At 37.8% G+C, this 23,255-nt stretch overlaps 1 protein-coding gene across 1 annotated transcript in view; it reads left to right on the top strand.

Moving 5' to 3' along the window:
* Positions 1-23,255, top strand: part of kl-2 (dynein heavy chain 2, axonemal kl-2) — a 373,042-nt gene that overhangs the window by 293,247 nt on the left and 56,540 nt on the right. Inside the window, exons 72-78 of the mRNA XM_083120771.1 lie at positions 254-386; positions 1,236-1,380; positions 3,456-3,655; positions 12,396-12,562; positions 20,111-20,257; positions 21,438-21,744; positions 22,886-23,017. Of these exons, the coding sequence (XP_082976897.1) occupies positions 254-386; positions 1,236-1,380; positions 3,456-3,655; positions 12,396-12,562; positions 20,111-20,257; positions 21,438-21,744; positions 22,886-23,017 (1,231 nt within the window). The remainder of the gene's footprint in view (positions 1-253; positions 387-1,235; positions 1,381-3,455; positions 3,656-12,395; positions 12,563-20,110; positions 20,258-21,437; positions 21,745-22,885; positions 23,018-23,255) is intronic.

Genomic DNA, 23,255 nt, shown 5'->3' with positions numbered 1-23,255 from the left:
CATTAATTAAGGAGGCGAATGAACCATTCGTTCTCTTCAAGGCACATTTGCAATATTTTATCAGATCGGTAGGATATTGTTTATTGGTGTCTATACTTTATCTTAATTGGCCAAAACATTCATATCTGTCTATCCCTAATGTTAAACTTTTCTCAATTCATTTTAATGCTGTAATAACCTATTATGTTTTATGTTTTTATTTTAGAAATGTCACTATGTGAAATATTGGTATGTGTTTTTTTTTTCTGTGTAGGATTGGAGTTACAGTTGTTGGGTATTGTTGTGAGAAAAGAGAGACCTGACTTAGAAGAACAGAAAGACAAATTGGTTCTTACAATAGCAAATGGGAAAAAGAAGCTGATTGAACTGGAAGATGAGCTTTTGAGGTAAATATATCATATTTCATTGAAGAAGATTTGTTGCAAAATTATGATCATTACATTTGTACTGAGAATTATCTCCTGAAATAGTGCCCAACTTTTGTATGTCAAAATGGTGTCAGAAATTAACACAATGGTGATTGAAGGTTCTTGGTATAAGGTAATACAAAATAAAGTTAGTGTATGTGTTTATTTATGTATACATAATCTTGATATACCCAGTAGGGATGGGCATATCTGACAGCTATCAAATCAAGATTTGGCTATTGGATCCAGGATTCATGATCTGAATAATGGATTCAGTATTTGCGATTTGGATGTTGGATTTAGTATCCAAGATTTGGATACCAAATCCAGGATTTGAATATTGGATCAAGAATTGGAATCCCACAGGATTCAGATTCAAACTGATACAGAGCACAGAAATTCAAGCAGTCTTTATATCCTTACCCTTGAAGGGATCTTGCATCATGAAATTTCATTTTAGACAAGATGTTCAGAGCATGTGCTCTTAATGTACAAATATGAACTTTTATCTTCTTGCTCTTACACCAACATTTAAAACAATTCAAGTATAATTATTAATTTTGTGCACAAAGAATGTTGTCAGGTGGTGTTCTATTATGTAATGTTATTCTGTACATCCATGATACAAACATCTTGCAAGATCTTTGCAGATGAAATAAGACAACTTCTTGTCTTATTCTGGCTGAAAGTTAGTCTGTCTGAATAGCCAGACACTCTTAGTTCTGCAAGATATGATGTCACTTCTGCCTGCTATATGCTGAACATTCAAGATCCTTAAGATGACTTGTGCCACCTAATGTGACTTATGTTTGTGTGTTTATTTTTCAGATTGCTCAATGAAAGTAAGGGGTCTTTGCTGGACGACATAGAGTTGATTGACACTTTGCAAGTTTCCAAAAACACTTCAAAGGAGGTGAAAGAATCACTGGAAACCTCAGTGGTAACAGAAGCTCAGATTGACAAATTTCGTATGGTAAGCTCTCTTCTCTTTAAAAAATGTAATTATACCTTTATTTTACTTTTTATCACTGCTTTAACTCTACCTTAAGAGACACATTGTAGTTGATTAAGTATTAGTAAATGATTAAAGGTTAATTTGTAAGTAAAGTAGAATTTTAAAGTTTTCTTTTTCAGAAGGTAACCAAATTGTAACATTTGAAAAGCTTAGATAAAATTTTGTTGTAAATATGAAAATAGGTTGAAGTCATGCATGCACTGGATCTTTCAGTGTTTAGATCATTGTGGATTATATACATGTAATGTGTTGTTGAACTTGTCTTTCTTTTTCCCAAATATGTCATTAATAAGAGTCCTGGCTAATTTTACTATTCTGCTTCTAAATGAATTATTGATGGATATGTACAATTTGACACTTTGTTTCCTATTGTGATTCTTCAAGTGTGTAAACTAGGGCTGAAACCAATGAATTGATATCCATATAGATGCCTATACTCTTATCAATTCTCACCCATGGTGTTTGAAAATTGTAATATTTAAAAGCTGTATCCAGAGTATTTTAAAATATTAACGTAAGTATTCCTTATGGGATAATTAGACTGCAAGATGCCCAGACTCCCGAAAGTATTGGTTGGTATCAGTTATTAAATTTGAACAACAAATACTTTGATATCATTACTACTGATATCAGCCAATACATTGGCATCAATACTGCTTCATCTGTACATTAGACATATTGCTTGTATTGTAGAGCACCTTTCTTCTAATTTATAGCTGCTACAAGCAAGTTAACTTATTCTCCATTGTAATTTTTTGGGAGAACACATGCTCCCTTCATCAGACACTTATTTGTAAATTAAATATTGTCAATAATGCAGTTATAACAACAGTAGACATTTTTTAAAAAAAGGATAGTTATACAGTGAATTTGTCCTATCCCTTTTTTCAGTGTCATATTCTCCCATGTTAACTGGTTTATCACCGGTGAACCAACTGCTTTCATATATATAGATATTACAGGAAAATTTGAATCTGTCACACACTGTTTTTGTTTTACTCGCATGCCTGCATTGGTGTTTTATTTCTATAATATCTAATTAATTACAGTAAATAAAAATTGTTGCAGTAAACAAGGTCAAACTTTCAGAATATGCCACTGCCTTATATTTTTTAGTTTTGTGTTAAATTTCTTCTATTCTTATAACTACAATATTGACCATCTATAAATCACTAACAAATTTATGATGAATGGAGCATGTGTTCTCACAAAACATTATACAGGGTGACTCAATAAGTCACTTAACACCCCCAGTACAAGGCCACTGCTGCATGGAATGTGAAAATGGCGATGACCAATCATTGCCTGGCCAAGGGGGAACCACATTGACGTCACCCGCATGGTCGGCAGCCATCTTGATGTCTGCCATCTTGGTGTCCTCCATCTTGAATTCAACTTGAGAATTTTAAATGGGAAGGGGGTGATATGATATATCAAATCAGGGTAGAATTTCATGAGAAATGCAATGGTGAAGGTTTTTTCAACATACCTTTAACCAGTAAAAAGTTATGACTGAATTCTTGTACCAATTTACTCCTTTTTGAGGTGATAGAAAAATGCCTTAAAATTTGTTTAGCGCATCGGTAATGCATCGAGATCAAAGTGAAGTCTAGGGAGAGAAGTTTGCATGCTATTGCACACGATTTTAATCGAATACATCCACGAAGAGCTGCGCATTATGAATGGTTGTCGTGAACAATTTACCCTGATTTGATATATCATATCACCCCCTTCCCATTTAAAATTCTGAAGTTGAATTCAAGATGGAGGACACCAAGATGGCGGACATCAAGATGGCTGCCGACCATGCGGGTGACGTCAATGTGGTTTCCCCTTGGCCAGGCAACGATTGGTCATCGCCATTTTCACGTTCCATGCTGCAGTGGCCTTGTACTGGGGGTGTTAAGTGACTTATTGAGCCACCCTATACAGTACCGCAAAACATGCTAACTTGCTTGTAACATCTGTAAGAAAGAAATGCATGTCTTTAAAGGATTACATGCAATAATGAATAACTTTTTTTTTCTCATCAGGGATATAGACCTTGTGCTCAGCGTGCAGCCATTCTCTTCTTTGTACTGAATGATATGTGCCAAATTGACCCAATGTACCAGTTTTCACTTGATGCATACATAAATTTATTTGTAAATTCGATAGAGAAAAGTGAAAAAAGCAATAAACTGGAACAAAGAATTGAGAATTTGAATGACTTTCATACTTTTGCTGTATATAGGTAAGTAATTATAGATACCACTGAGTTTCACAAAAGTTTTGAAACCTAAGTTTGAGTGATTATAACATGAATATTGTATGACATATTCACACCATGTTGTCTGCATTTTAAAACTTCATCTTTTGGCATATTTTTGAATACTTACTTTAGATTGCCAATTTATTTCATTCAGAAATTTGTAGAAATTATTTAATAGTTCAAGTCAGAGTAATATTTTTTTCCAGAATGACAATTTCAAAGGGGCATATAATCTTGGTTAGCAGTACCAGCAGTCCAGAATTTGGTTAGCAGATGCAAGAAACATATGACCAAATACTGACCTTACAATCACACGAAATGTCATAATTTTGATCCGAAACAGCAGGATCTTTAGTTGAACCTTGCTACCCTGGTTTGACTTTTCTATGCTCCATTGCAGCTGGTATTATGCAAGATAACGTGTCTTGCTCAGTGGCATAATTTGGTGGTGTTGCCAGGTACAACATAACTTATACTCAAAACTAAAATTTTAGGGAAAAAAATCATGATTTATGAATTTGAGATATTGAGAAGTAGGGTTTCTTGAACCCTATTTTTGATATTTTAGTTTTTACTGAATGCTTTTTTTATATACACAGTCTTTCATTAATAGCTTCATTAATACCGATAGTGTTTTACTTTGATATAAAATGAAAAATATTTAGGAAGAACTTAATGATTTGTTCACCTCCTTAATTAATGTATGTGTAGTTACATTCGTCTTACATATGATATTATTAATAAGAACTTTTTTTTCCTTAGTACTAAACTTTTTTTAATTGACTCAACATTTTGATGTACCACACATGCATCTTTCTCAAGAGCTGAGAATACAATGAAATTTAATGCCAGTTATAACAGATAATAGCAGGGTGGCTACTCACCGAAAATTCCGGGAATTATGCATGAATTATTGGCTCTGGGAATTCTGCGTGAATTTTTCTCCATGGACATGAAAAATTGGAACTTTTATTAATCAAAATTCAATTAAATTTATGCATATTTATAAAATGCTCTGAGGCAAGTTTTTCACAGTTAGCTTTTATTTTTATTGAAGAAGGAATAGAAAGCTGCGTGAAAAGTAACACAGAATTTTCTCAATCTGTTTACTTTGTTAGCGTCCTTTAGAGAAAAATATGATAGATGAAAGATGATTGCAAGGTAAGGTAACTTGAAGTTGCTTACTGGAACTTGTTTGAAATTCTTATACAATTAACAATTTCTCATAGATTAGTATATTCTGTAACATTTGTGACTTGTGTTTGTAGATGTATTTTGAGTGTCAGTATTTGGTCTAGGAATTAATTCGTGTGGTTGTTACGCACACATTGAAGCTGTAGTTCAAACACAAAATACATAAATACCTTAAGAAAAATATTGTCCATCGCAAGCCACCACTTTCGCCCATCTGTCAGGCAAGTTACGGATTCCGTGGCGAAAGAAGTCCTCATCCTTTGAAGCGATCCAGTCAGAGACCCATTTTTCGATATCTTCTGAAGAAGTGAACCGCTGTCCAATCAAATCGTTATTCATGCAATCGAACAAGTAGTAGTCCGAAGGAGCAACGTCTGGTGAATATGGCGGGTGGGGCGAAACTTCCCATCCGACATTTTCTAAATAGGTTTTGACCAGTTTTGCGACATGTGGGCGAGCGTTATCATGTTGAAAAATAAGTTTATCATGTCTGTTCTCCCATTCTGGTCGTTTCCTGGCCAGAGCTTGCTTCAAATGCATTAATTGTCGTTGATAACGTTCTCCATTAATAGTTTCACCCGGTTGCAGCAGCTCATAGTACACCACATCTTTCAAATCCCACCATATGCACAGCATAACCTTTGCACAGTGAATTTCTCTTTTCGGTTGTGATGGACCTGGTTCACCTGGCTTCACCCAGGCCTTTTTTCGTTTCGGGTTCTCGTAATGGATCCACTTCTCATCGCCAGTAACAATGCGATGCAAAAACCCCTTTCTTTTCTGTCTTTGAAGCAGCAATTCGCAAATGGTTTTTCGTCTTTCAACGTCTCTGTCTTTCAATTCATGTGGAACCCAATGTGACATCTTTTGAATCATTCCCATGGCTTTAAGGCATTTAGAAACTGTTGTTTGATCAATGCCTAATGCTTCTGCAAGTTTTTCCTGTGTTTGACACGAATCCTGATCGAGCAATGCTCTCAATTCTTCGTCTTCAAATTTTTTTGGCTGTCCAGGTCGCTCTTGGTCTTCCAGGCTGAAATCACCACTTCTAAACTGTGCAAACCACTTCTGACATGTTCGCTCATCTAGCGCATCGTCACCATACACTTCCACCAAAATACGATGACTTTTGGTAGCACTTTTCTGCATGTTAAAGTAATGAAGCAGAACACCCTGCAAAAACACTTTATCTGGCACGAACTGCACCATGTTCAGTTGACTACAAAATGCTGTTGTTGACGCGTCAATCAACTGCCCTAACCGAACGATGCACGCTGACAGGAGTTTTCAACGCATGTGTGGATACACGGAACTGTGGGACGATACGCTCGTTACGCCATCTCTTGTCCAGGCGCACGAATTAATTCCTAGACCTAATATATGAAATGGCAAATGTAAACACCGGACTTTAAATTCAATATGTTAAATATATCTTAGCCTACCATTTAATTGAATTGAATTAGAGTTGTTGCATACATTTGAATCATATACACCTTTTACATTGTTAATATATTTGTTAGGGCTGAGCCAATGTATTGGCATCGGTCGATACCGGGCATATCAGTATCGGTAAGTATCGGTTGATATTTTTGCATCGATACTAGCTGATACCATTGTTTTTGAGTCGCTAGAGACATGGCCAAAACCAATTGTCTTTTTCCATTTCAAAGTTTCATTCACCTTTTCCAACTTACACTTGGTTTTGAAAAAAGAAAGTAAAATTGTTGTGCATTTGTTAAATGAACCTGTACTCAAGTTTTTGAGAACAGCAGGTGCGTGACACAATAATCTGTACACAGATAAGACTCGCTGTCAAGTATCATGGAAATCAAGCGTAACGTGAAATTATCTCCATAGGAGTTGACGTCTTATGTTTACTTCTCTTCGAATTTTACCAGGCTTTGTTCGTACAGATGCGGTCTCATTTAACAATAACCCCAATGAGGTCCCGAAAGCCAATGATGCACCTGTGGGTAACCCTTCCACTTTCTTTGGTGTTTGCGGACATCTCTTTCTTTAGAGACTTCCCGCAGTCAAAAACGTCATCGCCCATGAAAGTGGTGGACGTGTCTCAGACACAGTACATAGCATTTTCCTGGAAATTCAAATACCTGGGCTAATCCCCCTTTTCCTTTCCAATGACTGAGTTTCAGCAGGTGTGTTTCGGCACAAGGAATGCGGCAGGGGAATAATTTTCTTTGAAGGACAGATGATGGCAGTTAGTTTCTGGAAAGTGTAGTGATGGGTTTGGATTTCCTTCCACGCCAAGCGATATAATTATGCATTTAATTTTTCTTTAGAAATCATTTGTCGAAAGTATATCAAAAGCAATGTTACTTCGGAATATCACTATACTGAAGTCAGTCGCCTGATATAGAAGCAAGAGACTGGTAAGTTTTCATTCTCCCCTTACATTTCGTTTACTAATTATTATTCTCTTTGTTAAAGGACAAGAAAGAGACAAGATTGGTTTCACATAACAGCTTTACTGTTAGTTTTAAACATCGTGTCCGGGTCTGGTAAATCTCTAATTATTCTTGTGTTTACGGATGATTTCATGTTAGTTTGGGAAGAGTGATCCTTTAGTTTTAGAGGAGGTTGAAGAGACATGATCTCATTTTTCAACACTGGGGGAGAGGTGGATGACTAACACATGTTTGCTTTGCTCTTAGCTTCAATTAATATTTCTCTAATATTTGAAACATCTGATCGATTGTCACTTTTAAAAAAAATGTAAAGTTGAGATGCATCGTTGCAACAGATCATCATTTGGTGGGTTAATTTATTCATCACCCCTTGTCAGAATTGCATACGTATAAAATGTAATAATAACAATTACCCATACACACACACACACACACATACATACATACATACATACATACATACATACATACATACATATATATAATATATATATATATATATATATATATATATATATATATATATATATATATATATATACGAGGTGTAGCTAGAAAAAAACCGGATTGATGTTGCTGTTGACAAACGGCAAGCGCGTCAAGGTGTCAAGCGGTGCATGAGTGTATAACGTGATATCCTGCCTATCGACTGTGTGATTTTCCAGGGTGCGCGGCGCTCAGTTCCGCTGTAGCTTGTGGATGAAGTGAACCGTACATCTGTGCTCCGTCGGAAAAATATTAAGTGTGAAAGTGGAACAGCATATCAATGTGAAGTTTCTTATGAAACTCGGAAAATCCGCCACAGAAACTTATGGTTTGTTGAAGGAAGTATACGGAGATGAGTGTTTATCACGCACGCAATTGTTCGAGTGGTTTCAAAGGTTTAAAGAGGGACGAGAAGTGATTGAGGATGACTCGCGTCCTGGACATCCTTGCACGTCGAAAACAGAATGAACATTGCAAATGTCGGTGAATTGATTCGAGAGGATCGTTCCTTGAGTATTCGAGCTATTGCATAACAACCAACATTATTACATTAAGGTGCTGATGACCCTTCGTGAGCGAGTAAGAAGACGTCGACCTGATTTGTGGAAGAGCAAGTCATGGATTCTTCATCAGGATAATGCTCCTGTCCATACGGCATTGTCAGTCAAAGCTTTTTTGGCCAAGCATGGGATCCCAGTGTTAGAACATCCACCCTATACGCCGGATATCACTCCGTGCGACTTTTTTTTTATTCCCAAAGGTCATATCGGCACTGAAAACAAAAGCGACGGAAGTCACGAACATGGTTTCAGAAAATGATTTCCAGCACTGCTTCCAGAAATGGAAGATTCGTATGGAGCGGTGTATCGATAGTTCAGGGGAGTTCTTTGAAGGGGATAATGTTCATACTGTACAAAATTACCAATAAAAGATTTTGTAGCAACAGTCCTGTTTTTTTCTAGCCACACCTCGTATATATATAAATCAAAGAAGGAGAAAGGATACACTCACCAGACAGTGGAAAGAATTTGAATTTTCACTAACTAAATCGTAGCATCTTCAACGTAGAAAGAAAGAGACGGAGCCGGAAGTTGGGGCCCTGCAGAATTGCCAGGTCCCGATTGAAGAGGAAGAAATGCGTAGAACGAATAAAACAGTTTTGTCACCAGGCTCGTCGAAAACTGTGAGTGGGGTGGGATGTTACAATAAATATATATATATATATATTTTGATGCGTTCACTGGTTTCAATTACTTAACCTACGGGGATCGTTACTGTGAACACTTTAGGGGTCAGATGGTAGAGCTAGGTTACGTTTATGGTCCCCATACAATCTCTCTGACAGGCTTCGGGCAGGGAGTGGAATGATTTCAAGGGATGTAGACGACGTACATCTTACCTCTCAGCCAAGCGGTTGAGTGTGGACGTCAGGCAACAGAGCATGGAGTCCTGAGTTCGACGGCCCACGGTCTTCTTGCCCGTGGCTGGCAACGAAGCACACGCTGGTCTTGGAGTATCGGCCCTAGAAAAGGCACCGGGACGATGGTCTGACCGACGGCTACAAGTTGTAGGCCGTGGTGCCGAAGATAGTCAACTTGCGAATGTACTGCGGTTGCCTTAGGCAAAAGCTTCGTCTCGGTTTCCCGAGCCAGGCTGAGACCTGGAAGGTGTCGAGGTCTTCGCCTGGTAGCCACTATTCTTCTGGAGGTCCTTGAATTCTGAGACTTGACTGAGCCTCGAATTCTGGTGCTTAGCTCTTTTAAGCTGCTGGCAAATCTTCCATATTTGCCAGCCGATGACGGGCTTGAACCCTGTAGTATCGAAGAATGCCGTGTCTCCTGACGTCATGTGTTTCCGCTATTTGTGGAATGTTACCTTGTGTTGTAAATTGTCGATTGACCGAGCACTGATGTCTGGCGAGAGATTTTACCTTTTTTTACAGTCTCCCTTGAATCGTTCCACAATATATATATATATATAATAGTATGTATGTATATGTATTTTAAATTTGGAATTATACTTGAATTTTATGATCATCCTTGAGTGGCCACCATCAATAGGCAACAATATTATAACAAAGTACAAGACAGTATGTTTACTGGCTGTTTTCAGAAACAAATGTCCTGTACTTTTGTTGCTTATCATCTGTTCTTGAATTCTTTACTCTTGAGATAGGTGCTTATGTAGTACATTAAAGAACATTGAGCAAATTAAATAATATTAGCCCCTAAAGAAACAAATGTATGTTGATTGATTAGTGTGTACCTAGTTATGTTACCATGACTGATATTCTACCTTAGAAAAAGAAGCTGTACATTAAAAAGGTATGTGATTTATACCTTTGTATTCATGAATACAATACCAATATAACAGAAATACCCACTCAGCTTATAAACTATTTGTAGAAATATTGAATTGATAAGGTTATCAGCAATTTTATCAGTATACCAATATGCAGGGCTCGAAAAATCCCGGTCACCATGGCGACTAAAAATTTCAGCCTGGCGACTGTGATCTTATGCTGTAATATGTATGAAATTTTGATGATTCTAAGTTCAAATTGCAGTATAGCGTAAGTTAGCAAATGATTTTTTTTTACAATCAACATTGTGAACATTCCAGAGAGTCAGTAATAATTTCGTACTCTTTGTCCCCCAACACCCCATTTCCTGTTTTCACCAATGATTTAGCGATATTTTGAATACCGTGACGCTCAGCTTCTTACACAGAGTGTTTCAAAAGTTGCACAACCGAAACTTTGAAAATGTATATCATGAAAACCGTAAGAGATATTTACACCGAGTTTTCTGCATTATAAAGTCTCATCCATTGAGATATTTTTCAATGCTTAAAATTATCAGTTTTCTCCATACAGAAAATTTAGATAAATTAATAAATGATGGAAGGCAGCGTTAAAATTTTTCCAGAAATACACTTTTGAATGAGAAAAATACGTTAAGAAATTATCGAAGGGTCATAATTAGATGTCTGATGCCATGTCAATCTGTCATTTGCGACCAATATTGGTCATGTACAACATTTGATGGATTTTTTATTGGCGATTTTATGGGTTAAGTGAAAAAGTGCCTTTTTGGAGCATATATGGCAATGCTAGCAGGTCGAAATATTGTCAACAGACACACGCCACAGTGCCTAAGTATTCGCTATACAATCATAAGCCAAGATTTTGTGCCAAAATTGGACTCTTGAGAGAATCCTAGTCTGCCTCTGGTTACACTGAATTCTCTTAGCTAACTTTCGACACTACTATGCCTGTTCTTTTAATTGATTCAGCATGGCGTATTCTTTGGAGCAGCACGTGTGTATTGCTGAAGAGTATTGTACTACTCATTCTTAAACTCATGTGCAAGAGGTTTTCCAAGAAAAATCCCCTGCTTCTGCTGTACCTCACAAAGCAACTGTTTTACGACTAGTCAAACACCAACAAATGATCCCACAAATTGTTAAGAGTTGTTATTATTATTGAAGATTAGGCACACACAGGAGATGTAGGCTCAACCAGGACTCGAACCTGGGTCTCTGGCATACCGTACGATTTTTCTAACCACTGAGCTACTGAGCCAGCCTGGCCTCGCTTGATTTCTTGCTTTTTTACTTGTGTGGAATCATCTCTGCCAGTGCTAACGCAACGGGATCTGTTGCCTTTGAAACACAGTAGACTTTGACATTGCCTGGTTCCTATGAGCGTAGAGATGTTAATGCATTTTTCGCTGAAAATTTCTACGTAGTACATTTTCTGTGTGTTCCTGATCTTCAATAATTAACATCTCTACGCTGGGAGGAACCAGGCAACGTCAAAGTCTACTGTATTTCAAAGGCAACAGATTCCGTTGCGGTAGCACTGGCAGAGAAGATTCCACGCAGGTAAAACAACGACATCGAAAAATCAGGCAAGGCCAGGCCGGCTCAGTAGTTCAGTGGTTAGAGCAATGGCACGGTATATCAGAGACCCGTGTTCAAGTCCTGGTCGAACCTGCATTTTTCACTGAAAATTTCTATATTGTTCTATATATATATTGTTGAAAATCAGTTCTCAGATGTTTTCAGCAAATTGACAATATTTTTAGAATAATGTAATTGCTTTTATTTGGATACATGCTAACATAAATTTATTAACCCAGTGATAGCGTACATGATTAGTTTAGTGCAGAAAACTTGGTGTAAATACCTCTTAACAGTTTTCATGATATACATTTTCAAAGTTTTGGTTGTGCGACTTTTGAAACACACTGTAGTATGCACAATTTCTAGTAGGTAGTTTCCTGACGCCTGATTTTCAGAACTGGCACCTAGCTTTGAAGAAAAATTTTCGAGCATTCCCAATATGCCTTTATCGACCAAGGTTTCAGTAAATCCACTTTAACCCTTAAAACTGTGTAATTTGCTTATTAAGGCATCACAAAATGATCTTAAAATATGTTTTAAAATTGCCTGGAAAAAAGTAATGGAATTAAATTGCAAAACAAATGAGAACCATGATATTGTGTATCATATGTGATAACATGTGAGTAATTAAATCCTGAAATTCAAGAAATATAATTTCTATTTTTGAATTTCCCAAGCTCTTAATTCTAATACGGAATATTTTTTTTCAGAAACACATGTCGAGGCTTGTTTGAGAATCACAAGTTGCTCTTCTCATTCCATATGTGTGTTAAAATCCTGCAAGCAACAGGGAAGGTGAATCGTATTGAATACAACTTTTTGTTGAAGGGAGGAGTTGTTTTGGACCGTGAAGGCCAGATGGAGAATCCTTGCCCAGGTAGGAATTATATGTAATCTAACAAAAAATATGGATGTATGCAAGCCAAGGAAAAATTTCACATAAGAAAAGGTTAAGATGAAAATATGTGTAAATTAAATATATAAGATTTTCCAATGTCCTCTGTCACTTCCTTGTGAAGATATTAGAGTGAAACTAATTGGGCACCATTTTGTTCTTAAAAATTATTAGTGAAAGTTGTTGTTTTCAATTTTACACTTTCCTCATTATTCATGAAATTACAAGAATCTATATGAGATACAGAAAGCAATAGAAAAATTTTAGCTAACATGTCAGCAATCTTTTTTTAAAAAAAAAAAAAATATAAGGATCTACTACATTTCGTTTCAGAGATGGTATAGTAAAAGCAATGTGGTTCCATTTTGATATTCAGGTGGGGAAGGGGGAAATGAGGGACAGGCAGAGACTTCTGCAAGGATTCATCTTTTATCATGGTCTAAAATTCTGCTTTTCCTATTTTTTATGGCATAAATCCTTTGTTCAGAGTACTGATTAATCTATATTATACACTGCCTTCCAAAAGTTAAACATGCAATGCAAATTTTCGGAAGCGTATTTGAATTCGAGTGGCTGGAAATCGCTGCGGATGCAGATGTCAATTTTTTATGTGTAGCTTCCCTTTTGTAAGTAGAGAGTGAATCATCTGTACCTAGGTGTTTAATCTGTGCTCTTGAAATAGTATAAAAGCGAGGATTTCGTGCAAAAATCATCACACTTTCGTTCTGAAGAGTTTGAGGTAGGGATGGCCAAATCAGGATTTTTTAAAATCCGGAATCCGGATAGTAAAAAAGGAGAATCTGAATTTCGGAGGGAATCCGGATTTCGGAGGGCATTTGTGATCATTGTTGTTGCAGCAGTATTGTATAAAGTTATTTGTTTCAACCAAACATTGCTCAATGGCTCCTTATCTGTCGTAGCAGTTGCACAAGAGCGATATTTTGATAGATTGGACAAGTTTGCACTTCAATTTAATGCGCAAGCACTTTCTGATACCGAAAAAAAAATATAATCATTTGCATCTGCTTCCTGAGATTACATGCTTCAGAGCTCAAACAATGGAATTGTATACAACACAAAATGTCATATATATTTCTTTCTGCTTTCGACCAAACTTTTCTTGCTCTCATGCATGTCTGGCACGGGGAAGAAGGTGCAAAGGAGTTTTTCAGCACCCCTTTAATTTTCCTGCGCATCTGCCATGTTACTTTATGTATGACTTACTAAAACTTTGTGGTCACATTGGAGTAACACCTCTGCCATTGTAGACGAACAGACACTTGCTTTTGTCTTTTAGGGGGGGGGGGGTGAGAAGCTCTACAATTATTTGTGGCTGTTGTCTTTCTTCCACCATTACTATATTTTTTGGTAAAAAAATCTTTTACTTTTTCAATACACAGTATATGGTCATTGACCTGCATATACAAGCTATGTTCATTTAAAATATTGCAAAACATCCGCTTATAGTGGCTAAAACTGAAACAAGTCACTAGTAGTCTTCAGTTTCATTGGCATATTTTCATAAAAGCATAAAATGATCATTGGTATTTGATGTAATGGTTAAAGAATGCATGATTTCTTTATTTTCAACATGACACCCCCAAAATTTCATTTCACACCCCCTCATCACACCTACATGATTAATACTGGCACTGCCACTGCTCTCGTATCATAAGTAAAAAAAAAAAATATTCAGATTACATCTGATTGTTGCGGAACTAATCTCATGTACCAACTGTTCTCAACCTTTTACGCATTTTATCTCATTTTTCTTGGGGTGCTGATAGGATGGTACTACTCCATCTGTACCGTTCACTCATCAGGTCAAAGTTCGATTATGGATGTGTTGTCTATTCGTCTGCCCACCCATCTAGACTTCACACCCTAGACACCGTCCACCATGCTGGTATTCGAGTGTGCTCTGGTGCTTTCCGCACCAGTTCGGTCGCCAGTTTGTATGTAGAGGCATCTGAGCTGTCGTCTCTGCAGTCGGCTTACTATTCGCAGTTGACAGTGATCTTCCTGGCGTCTCTCCACTCATTCCGCCTCTCCCGACCTGGGAGATTCCTGCACCTTCTATCGATTTTTCTCTGACTGCCCTTCCAAAGGCAGAAACACCAATGGTTGTATCCAGCAGCGATATATAGAACTTCGTGCGAAGCACCCCAATTTCAATGTGTTTTATACGGATGGGTCCAAGACATTGAATTCAGTCGGTTGCACCTTAGTCCTAGACTTTCAAAGTTCCATTTACTCGCTACATCCTGCCTGTACCATCTATACAGCAGAGATGTACGCCATTCTAAAGGCACTGGACTTTGCAGTCGTCAATGGTCTGAAGAAAGTCCTTTGTGCAGTGATTCGACCAGCGTGTTTGTTGCAGACTCTGGATTCGCCGTATTCCTGGCATCCAGTAGTGCAACTCATATGCAGACTGCTTATGTCCTTATTTGCCAGTGCCGATGTACACTTCTATTGGGTCCATAGCCACATGGGCATTCAGGGGAACAAAGCAGCTGCTGCTGATGCAGATGGCGACGTTCTTGTCCACCTTTTGCCAGCTAGTGACCTGCAGAATGTGTTCCATTGTTCCGTTCTTGACACTTGGCAGCCCGAGTGGGATACGGAAATGGGGAACAAGCTTCACGCTATTAAGCCCACCATAGGTGCTTGGTGTTTCTCGTCCCGTCCCTCTCACTGAGAAGAATTTCTTCTAACCAGAATGCATATTGGACACAGCCCTCTAACCCATGGTCACTTGCTGCAAGAGCAGGACCCTCTGTTGTTTCATGTTTGCAATGTTGTTTTAAGTATTCGGCATATTCTCGTTGAATGTGCCGACCTTGCTTACCTCCGGCAGACTTTTAACCTTTCCGGCTGTTTGTCATCCCTGTTGGGTGATGACAACAGTATTTTATCAAATGTTTTTAGGTTTTTACGAAGATCTGGTCTCTTCCACCATCTGTGAGGAGGCTTTTAGTTTGTTTCTGATTTTTTAAAGTGTTGTGTTTGTCTTGTGCAGGTCTTTTTACAACCTTGCACTTTTAATTTTCCCAAGGGACTTTTTACACCCCTTGTTTTAATCCCTCAAGTCAGAATTTTAGGTAAAGGGATCTTTCCCCGAATATATTGAAGGGTGCAAAATGGCCTCAAGTGCCGATACACCCAATCAATTTAATTCATTAATTCATTCATGTACCAACTTTTGTTAACCTGTACCAATTATTTTATGGTCAAAAATGAAAACATAATGTAGTGCAATCCTTTCATAAAAGAAGGGAAATCTACTATATTACTATGCGCAGTCGGCTTCTTTCATGTAGGGCGCCAGAAAATTTTGACCGGCTGGGCAGGAGCCAATACTGATAAACTAGTGTTGACAGATATAAAGTTTGGGTTTCACACAGATATTTCCTTGCCCTCTCCCGAATTCCTTTTTATTTCTTTCACCTTTTCTCATTGCTATTGTATGTCTTATTTTTCCCTTCCACCATTTTCTACTTATACTACCCCCGTCCCCCCTCTCTCTGTGTTTTAAAAGACACATCTGCATGCACGGGTAATCCGTTCACCAAATCTTCTGATTAAAATTCTCTCTATCCCCTCCAGTCTAGAGAAAAGTAGCGAAAGTAACCAATGTTGTCACCTGTTGTAAAGCCTCTTGGTTATCGTTCCTATCTTTCGATCACACTTTAAACTGTAGGTCTAGTCCTGATTAGCCTTACTGTGCATAAAGTGGACTTAAACCACCAACTCAATCTATCCATTTTCCTGTGTGAATCTTGATATGGCCTCCCTACTTCTCTCATTTATGTGTCCCTTCCCTGATGGCCTTCAATTGTTCAGTATGTACTTCGCTTTGTACAGTCATGGACACTTCTGGGTTGTAACAATTCCGTTGAAAGTTAATGGAGTTGTTATAACCCAGACGTGTCCATGACAATACAGGGAATATTTTATCTTATCCCTTTAAATTAAAAATAAATTTATCTTAGCCCATACTTTATTAGTTGAATGACATATTTAATTGATTTGATTTATTTCTTCTATTTAACTTCGCTTTTCTTCCACTTTTGGCTATTCATGAAGATGAGGATGAATTGTGATAAGGTGAAGCAGACGAAGGGACAATTACAAACACACATGGGCAGATCACAAAACCACAAAAAAGCTCCACGTAGGATTGTACTGGCTGTGAGTCCAGACACCATAGTCTTGTTAGTCTGCTAAATGCAGTCCAGGGTGTACTACGTGGAAGACAGTCTGACATTAGGTTGGTAGATTAGAGTAATTGTTATATTCATGACACAATTATTGAAAATATGGATCAAAATCCGTTTTTCCTCCAAAATTCGCTTTCCCTCTGTAATCCATTATCCTCCCAGAAGCTGTTTTGCCTCTGTAATTCATTTTCGCTCCTAAATCCGGATTTTATGGCTCCACATGAAGGGATTGTACACCCGAGTACCCTGTGTTTGTGTTGCCTTAACCATCCAAGCCAGAGGGGAAAGATTAAAGTGGTGTCGTCAACATCTCAATTGGACTGTCTCAGATTGGTGCAACGTCCTGTTCACGGACGAGTCCATATTTGTCCTGGAATTAGATGATAAGCATTCAAGGGTCTGGAGAGAACGAGACACAAGCAATCAGGCCAAGAACATAATCGAACATTACGCATTCAGAGGTGGCAGCGTCATGGTGTGGGCTGGAATTTCAATGGGATATCGCACCGAGCTGCACATCTTTAAAGGCGGTTCTTTGACAGCTGCACGGTATCGGGATGAAGCTCATGACCCAATTGTGAGACTTTACTCTGCAGTAGTTGGTCCGGATTTCCTCCTTTTGGACGATAATGCCTGTCCCTATCGAGCCAACATCGTTGATGAGTACCTGGAAAGTAAGGGCATTTCTCGTATGGAGTAGCCAGCATATTCCCCAGACCTTAATCCCATTGAAAACCTTTGGGATGCCCTCGGGCATGCTGTCTCTGCACATTTACCTCCTCCAGCCAGTCTCATAGAGTTGGAAACTGCCATAATGGAGGCATGGCCATTGCTCGCATCTGCGATGGTTGATCACCTCATTGAAAGCATGGAAAATCATTGTCAAGTTTGTGTGAAGGTTCGGGGTGGTCACATACCATATTACTGTAAGTTTTGTTGGTTTGTTTGCCTTTAAACATCATTATGTTAATGGCCTAAATGTGACGTCATCATATAACTTATGAAAAGTAAATATTTTTTTTCATCTTTGTACACAATTCTTGTTTTCTTAAATGCATAAACATATAATTGCTACCTTCATGTGCAATTTTGTGTTAATGAAAGCTTTACTTTTCCATTTTTGTTGATTTTACCATCGCGTGCTTAACTTTTGGAAGCATGTTTATTAAATCATGTTGGCACGAGGCATAAGTCATGTTATATAGAAAATGAAGTCACTAATTTTGGAGAACTTTAGATCATCAGTATGAGGTGTCAATAATAAATAACAACTGTGATGACTTAATGTACGTTATATTTTATCTGTTGCAGTGTGTAGTTCTATCCTTTTTTTATTCTTATTTTATTACTTTGCATTTCCTTTTTATATGTTCTTTAATTTGTTTGTGTTGTTTGTTCCCTTCTAATCTCATCTGATCAGTGGTCAGCACCAAGTGTTACACAATATTTCCTAGCAATGTAAAAATGTGCAGTACATGCGTTTATCTCTCCCTCTGTGTGTGTGTGTGTGTGTGTGTGAAATACACATCGAATCAGAAAACGAAAAAATACTTGTTTAATAAGTGAAAGAAAGCTATTCAATGATATCACACTTGATACCCCACACCCACCCTCGGCAGAGGGCAACTGTGAAATTTGAAATGGAAACCCCCATTTTGTATTGTAGAATCAGATTCTATGTAAGAAAATAACCGGGTTTCTGTACTACATTTCACGTAACAAAGGAACAACGACATGGACGTAGTAGTATTTTGTTCTCATCTGTTTGCTTGTTTTAGGTGAGTCCCCTCACCTCTGTGGTGACCGGAACTTAATTACCCCCTCACCACTGCCTTTTCTCCGTTCCCAAGGTCGAAAAGCATAAACGTCTGAATTGTTCATGGTTTACATCACGGCCCGATTTGTTTTTCTTCCGCGATCTCATAGGGTCGCTCGAAGGCGACTAGTCTGCCATCTGGAGACTCTATGCGGGAATGCGATTACCTTGACGTGCGTCGGCAGTTCACTGTGTGAGCAGTTCCCAACCAACAACAATACACACACAGTGAACTTACTCATCGTGCCACCAGGTCGGTTCGGCGTGAGGAGCTGCCTGTAATCTACCACGGTGAAGGTCACGTGCTTAAGGCGATCGTTGTGTAAGAGGTGTAAGAGGTAAGATCTTACAGAATGTGAAAGTGGGCGGTCAAATTAGTTTCAGTAACCCTGTGCGCATTCTTTGCAACTCACGAAGGGGGGGGGGAATCGTACTGGAGTACTAAAGGGTCTACGAAAGAATAGAAAATCCATTACTGTTCGTATTCTGTCAACGATGACATTGTCAGAGAGGGAGAGGATAACAGTTCTCATGATGCGGGGGTTTGGTGATAGGGAACGATCATACGGAGACGTTGCGCATTTATTCAACAATACATTCCCGAATCGTACACCTATTTCAAAATCTATTGTCTATCGAACCATTGATCGCTTCGAAAGAACTGGAGCAGTTAGGGATGAACCACAATGTGGAAGAACTAAAACTGGTACAAACTACGAGAAATCTTTGGAAGTTCTAATGCATTTCCAAGAAAACACCCATACTTCGAGTCGAAAAGCAGCTCAACAAACCGAAGTAAGTAAAACATCTATCCTTAGAATTGTGAAGTCGCATCGGTATCATCCGTACAAAATAAAACTAGTGCAAGAACTCATCGGAGACGACTATGATGGTAGACTTGAATACTGCGAGGAAATGATGCTACGATTCGACAGAAATAATTGATTTCTGTGGTGGACTTGTTTCTCCGATGAAGCTACCTTTGAGTTGAGCGGATCTGTCAACCGGCATAACATGAGGTATTGGGCCACAGAGATTCCCCACTGGATGAGGGAGCATCATACACAGTACCCGCAAAAATTTAACGTTTGGAGTGGAATATTGTGTAATCATATTATCGGGTCATACTTCATTGATGGCAATTTGACATCTGAAAAGTACGTAGGTTGAGTAACCGTTTCCCACACTTACATATGTGAGGTTTGACCAGGCATAGTACATTGATCTGTAGTTAGATATGACTGTTGATTGTTGTGATTTGTGAATTGGGTTCTAGGAAATGTGTATATGTCTCTATTCTGCTCTGTAATCCAAGATCTATTGTACAGATGAAAAGGATGCTAAAACAAATCAACTTAATCAAAGTGCAGAATCAAAATATTAGCTGTGCTTGGTAAAAGTTTTAATTTGTACTGAATGCACATATTTTAGAAAAACAAAGGTATTTTAGAAGTTAGGTAAGATACTATTGCTTACATGTTTTTGATTCAGGTTGGTTGTCAGACACTGCTTGGGACAATGTTACTGAACTTGACAAGCTTCCTGGATTCCATGGGGTTGTAAACACATTTGAACAATTCCCAAGAGATTGGTATATTTGGTACACACATACGGAACCTGAAACACAGCCGTTAATTGGTAAGTACTGTTTGTTTTTTAGTTCCCTTCAAATTTTGTTTGATGGTTTGCATACAGAAAAGTTTATTTCATCTTAACATTGAATAACCGCAATCCACAATGTCTTCTGAATGACTATTTAGTACGACGAGATTCTAAGAATTTATACTGGCCTTGGGAAACTCATTTGCACCTGTGGAAGATAGTGAGTGTGCTCTATGCACCATGAGCTTCCAGCCTACAGAAGGCCTCCTCCCTTCACTCATCTCCATATTCATTGCTCATCTACCATCTTGTCATTTCATCATTCACACCCATTTCAGTTGCCCTCCATATAGCTAATGGTCCTACTAGAGGAGACAAACATTGATAAAGAAAAACCTATCCCAAGGTGCTAGTTACATGTGACACTGTTGGTTGCAAGGTTTCTTACAGGACACCAAATGAATCTTCTGCTGGAGTGAAAGTCTCCTGTCCTCCAATACTGTACTAATGTACTACAAACACCTGACAAACACAAATAAAAAAAAATAATTAAATTAAATTTTAGACTTTTGTCAATCATAACATATACAAACTATTACTGTGAATATAATAAATATTTTTTTAGGGTCATTTGAAATCACGGCATTTCTGTTGAAACACCCGGTGGTATAAGACCCTGAAAATTTGTATTAAGAATTATTCTATGAAAGAAAATAATGTAATAAAATAAATAGAAAAATTCCATATTTATGAGATAACAAAAGAACTGTGATTTCCAGCTTATGAAAAAATACCCTTATTATTATTATTCATTAATTTTACACACTGTCAATGCAAGACCGACTCTTCCCAATCAAATCCTATCTTCATGCCAGTTTGGCGGAAATAAGTTAACTTCATAGTGTCCATGACTGTACAAGAAATGGCATGCAAGCATTTTGCTTATTTTGCTAATTTTAATTATTGAAGTAAAGCTTATTTAATTTTAGGTCTTGGCAACTCTTACAAGGGATCCCCCTCTAAATATGTCCTTGATATACACGTATATTAGTAATTCATACGTCATGAAGAATCTTCAAAAATTAATGGAACACATTATCTGTGCGTGATTTTTTCTTTATAAATTGATGTTTGTCAGTGAAGAACTAAGTATTTGATTTGATGTTTGATTATTTAGCTCACTTGCATCACTATTTTTAATTCTTTTTCCTTCCAGGTGAGTGGGAGAGCATCTGCAATGAGCTTCAGAGGATGCTGTTTGTGCGCTCCCTTAGATCAGACAGAATGTCTTTTTGTGTGTCGACATTCGTTGTGAACAATCTAGGACCCCGTTTTGTGGAGCCTCCTGTTCTCAATATGCTCACTGTGTTGGACGATTCAAGTCGCTACATGCCTCTCATCTTTGTTCTGTCGCCTGGAGTAGATCCCACAGGCTCTCTCATAACACTCTCAGATTCTATGGGGATGCGAGAAAGGTTTTCGTCGCTTTCTCTTGGCCAAGGTCAAGCACCATTGGCTGAGAGGCAAGTAATGGGTTTAGAAAGTCAAGTAATGTTTATGTGATTGTGACTGACCTTTGTAGTGTGTGCATATATTGCACTGATATTGATACTACAGTATATTGGTACAGAGGAGAAAGATTACAGCTATAGAACATGCAATAATTAGTAATACACACATAGCATATGTATATATACTGTGTGTGTGTAGCACACTGTCACATAGTACAGGGGCAGAACTGTTTCTGGCAACACTGTACCAATGCTACAGTCAGTATTCTGTGACACTGTGCTACTTCTTTTTTCCCCTGTGAAAATGTGGTATATCCCATGAAATATCAACGTTTATCAATATTTATTTTTGTGTGGTAAGTGTTTACTGTCTCCTTAATTTTTGTTTATCTGCCCTTCCGACAATTTTTTCTCATCCTATTCCTCTGTCTGCCCCTCTCTCTCTCTCTCTGTGTGTGTGTGTGTGGGTGTGAGTCATTATTTGTGTAGTCCTTGTTAGTGTCAATAGTAGTGAAAGGAATGTCTTTTATGGGTCGATGTTTTAATTTATGTAGTGTGGTGAAATATGCAAGCATGCATGTCAGATTCTGGTATCATTTGCCTGTCAATGTGCCAGTGTATGGTGTCATCCATTGGCCATGATTGTCCCCAGATCTGACAGCTGCTGATTTCTTCTTATGTATGCACCTCATGCAAGAAGTCTTTTAAATATGTCCTGCCACCATATGAAGGCGGCCATATGGAAGCATTACCAACATACCTGTCAATATGTTCCAACAAATAATTAACAGTTTCCAATGCCACTTGGCAGAATGTGTGGTGCTATTCGGCTGTCATTTGCTAGGGATCATATCCAAACATTAAGATGTAATTTGCCATCTTTTCACTACTGTTTGCCACTGTGAGGGCTGAATAATGACATTTGTTCTCTTGTATTGTGTGTTTCATAACACACAATACATAAACTATTTGCTACTGGAACACACAAATTCCAAAAAAATAAAAATCAGTGGTAAAAATTAATACATTTATATTTGCTTGTAAAATGCACAAATAACATAATTGTCACTTACAATCTTTCATAGAATTCTTTTATGGTATGCATAATTATGTCAGTAGTATCCATACTGTGAAATGTTTTTGTTTTTTTCAGAATGATGAACAAAGGAATTCAGGTGGGACATTGGGTGTTCTTAGCAAATTGCCACCTCTCCTTGAGTTGGATGCCCCAGTTAGATCAGTTTGTGGACAATTTACAAGATGTATTTGTTCACCCTGACTTCAGGTGAGAATGAAATTAAAATAAATGATATTTCAAACTTTATATTAAAATCCAAATTGGGTGTGTGTAACTTCTATTCATACCTTAGTTTTCAGAATATTATTCTCATTTGGAATGATATAGAATAAGAGCATATTCTGTTTTGTAAATCTTATTCCATAGCAATATTTTTCATCATTCACAAAATGCCTTTTGAGGATGGTAGCAGTAACTCACTGAAATCAATGGATAAGTTAATTGC

The sequence above is a fragment of the Lepisma saccharinum genome, chromosome 4 (assembly GCF_977018435.1).
Source record: "Lepisma saccharinum chromosome 4, izLepSacc3.1, whole genome shotgun sequence".
Taxonomy (NCBI): Eukaryota; Metazoa; Arthropoda; class Insecta; order Zygentoma; family Lepismatidae; genus Lepisma; species Lepisma saccharinum.
The sequence above is the reverse complement of the archived record's forward strand: the minus strand, read 5'-3'. Positions and strand labels throughout refer to the sequence as shown.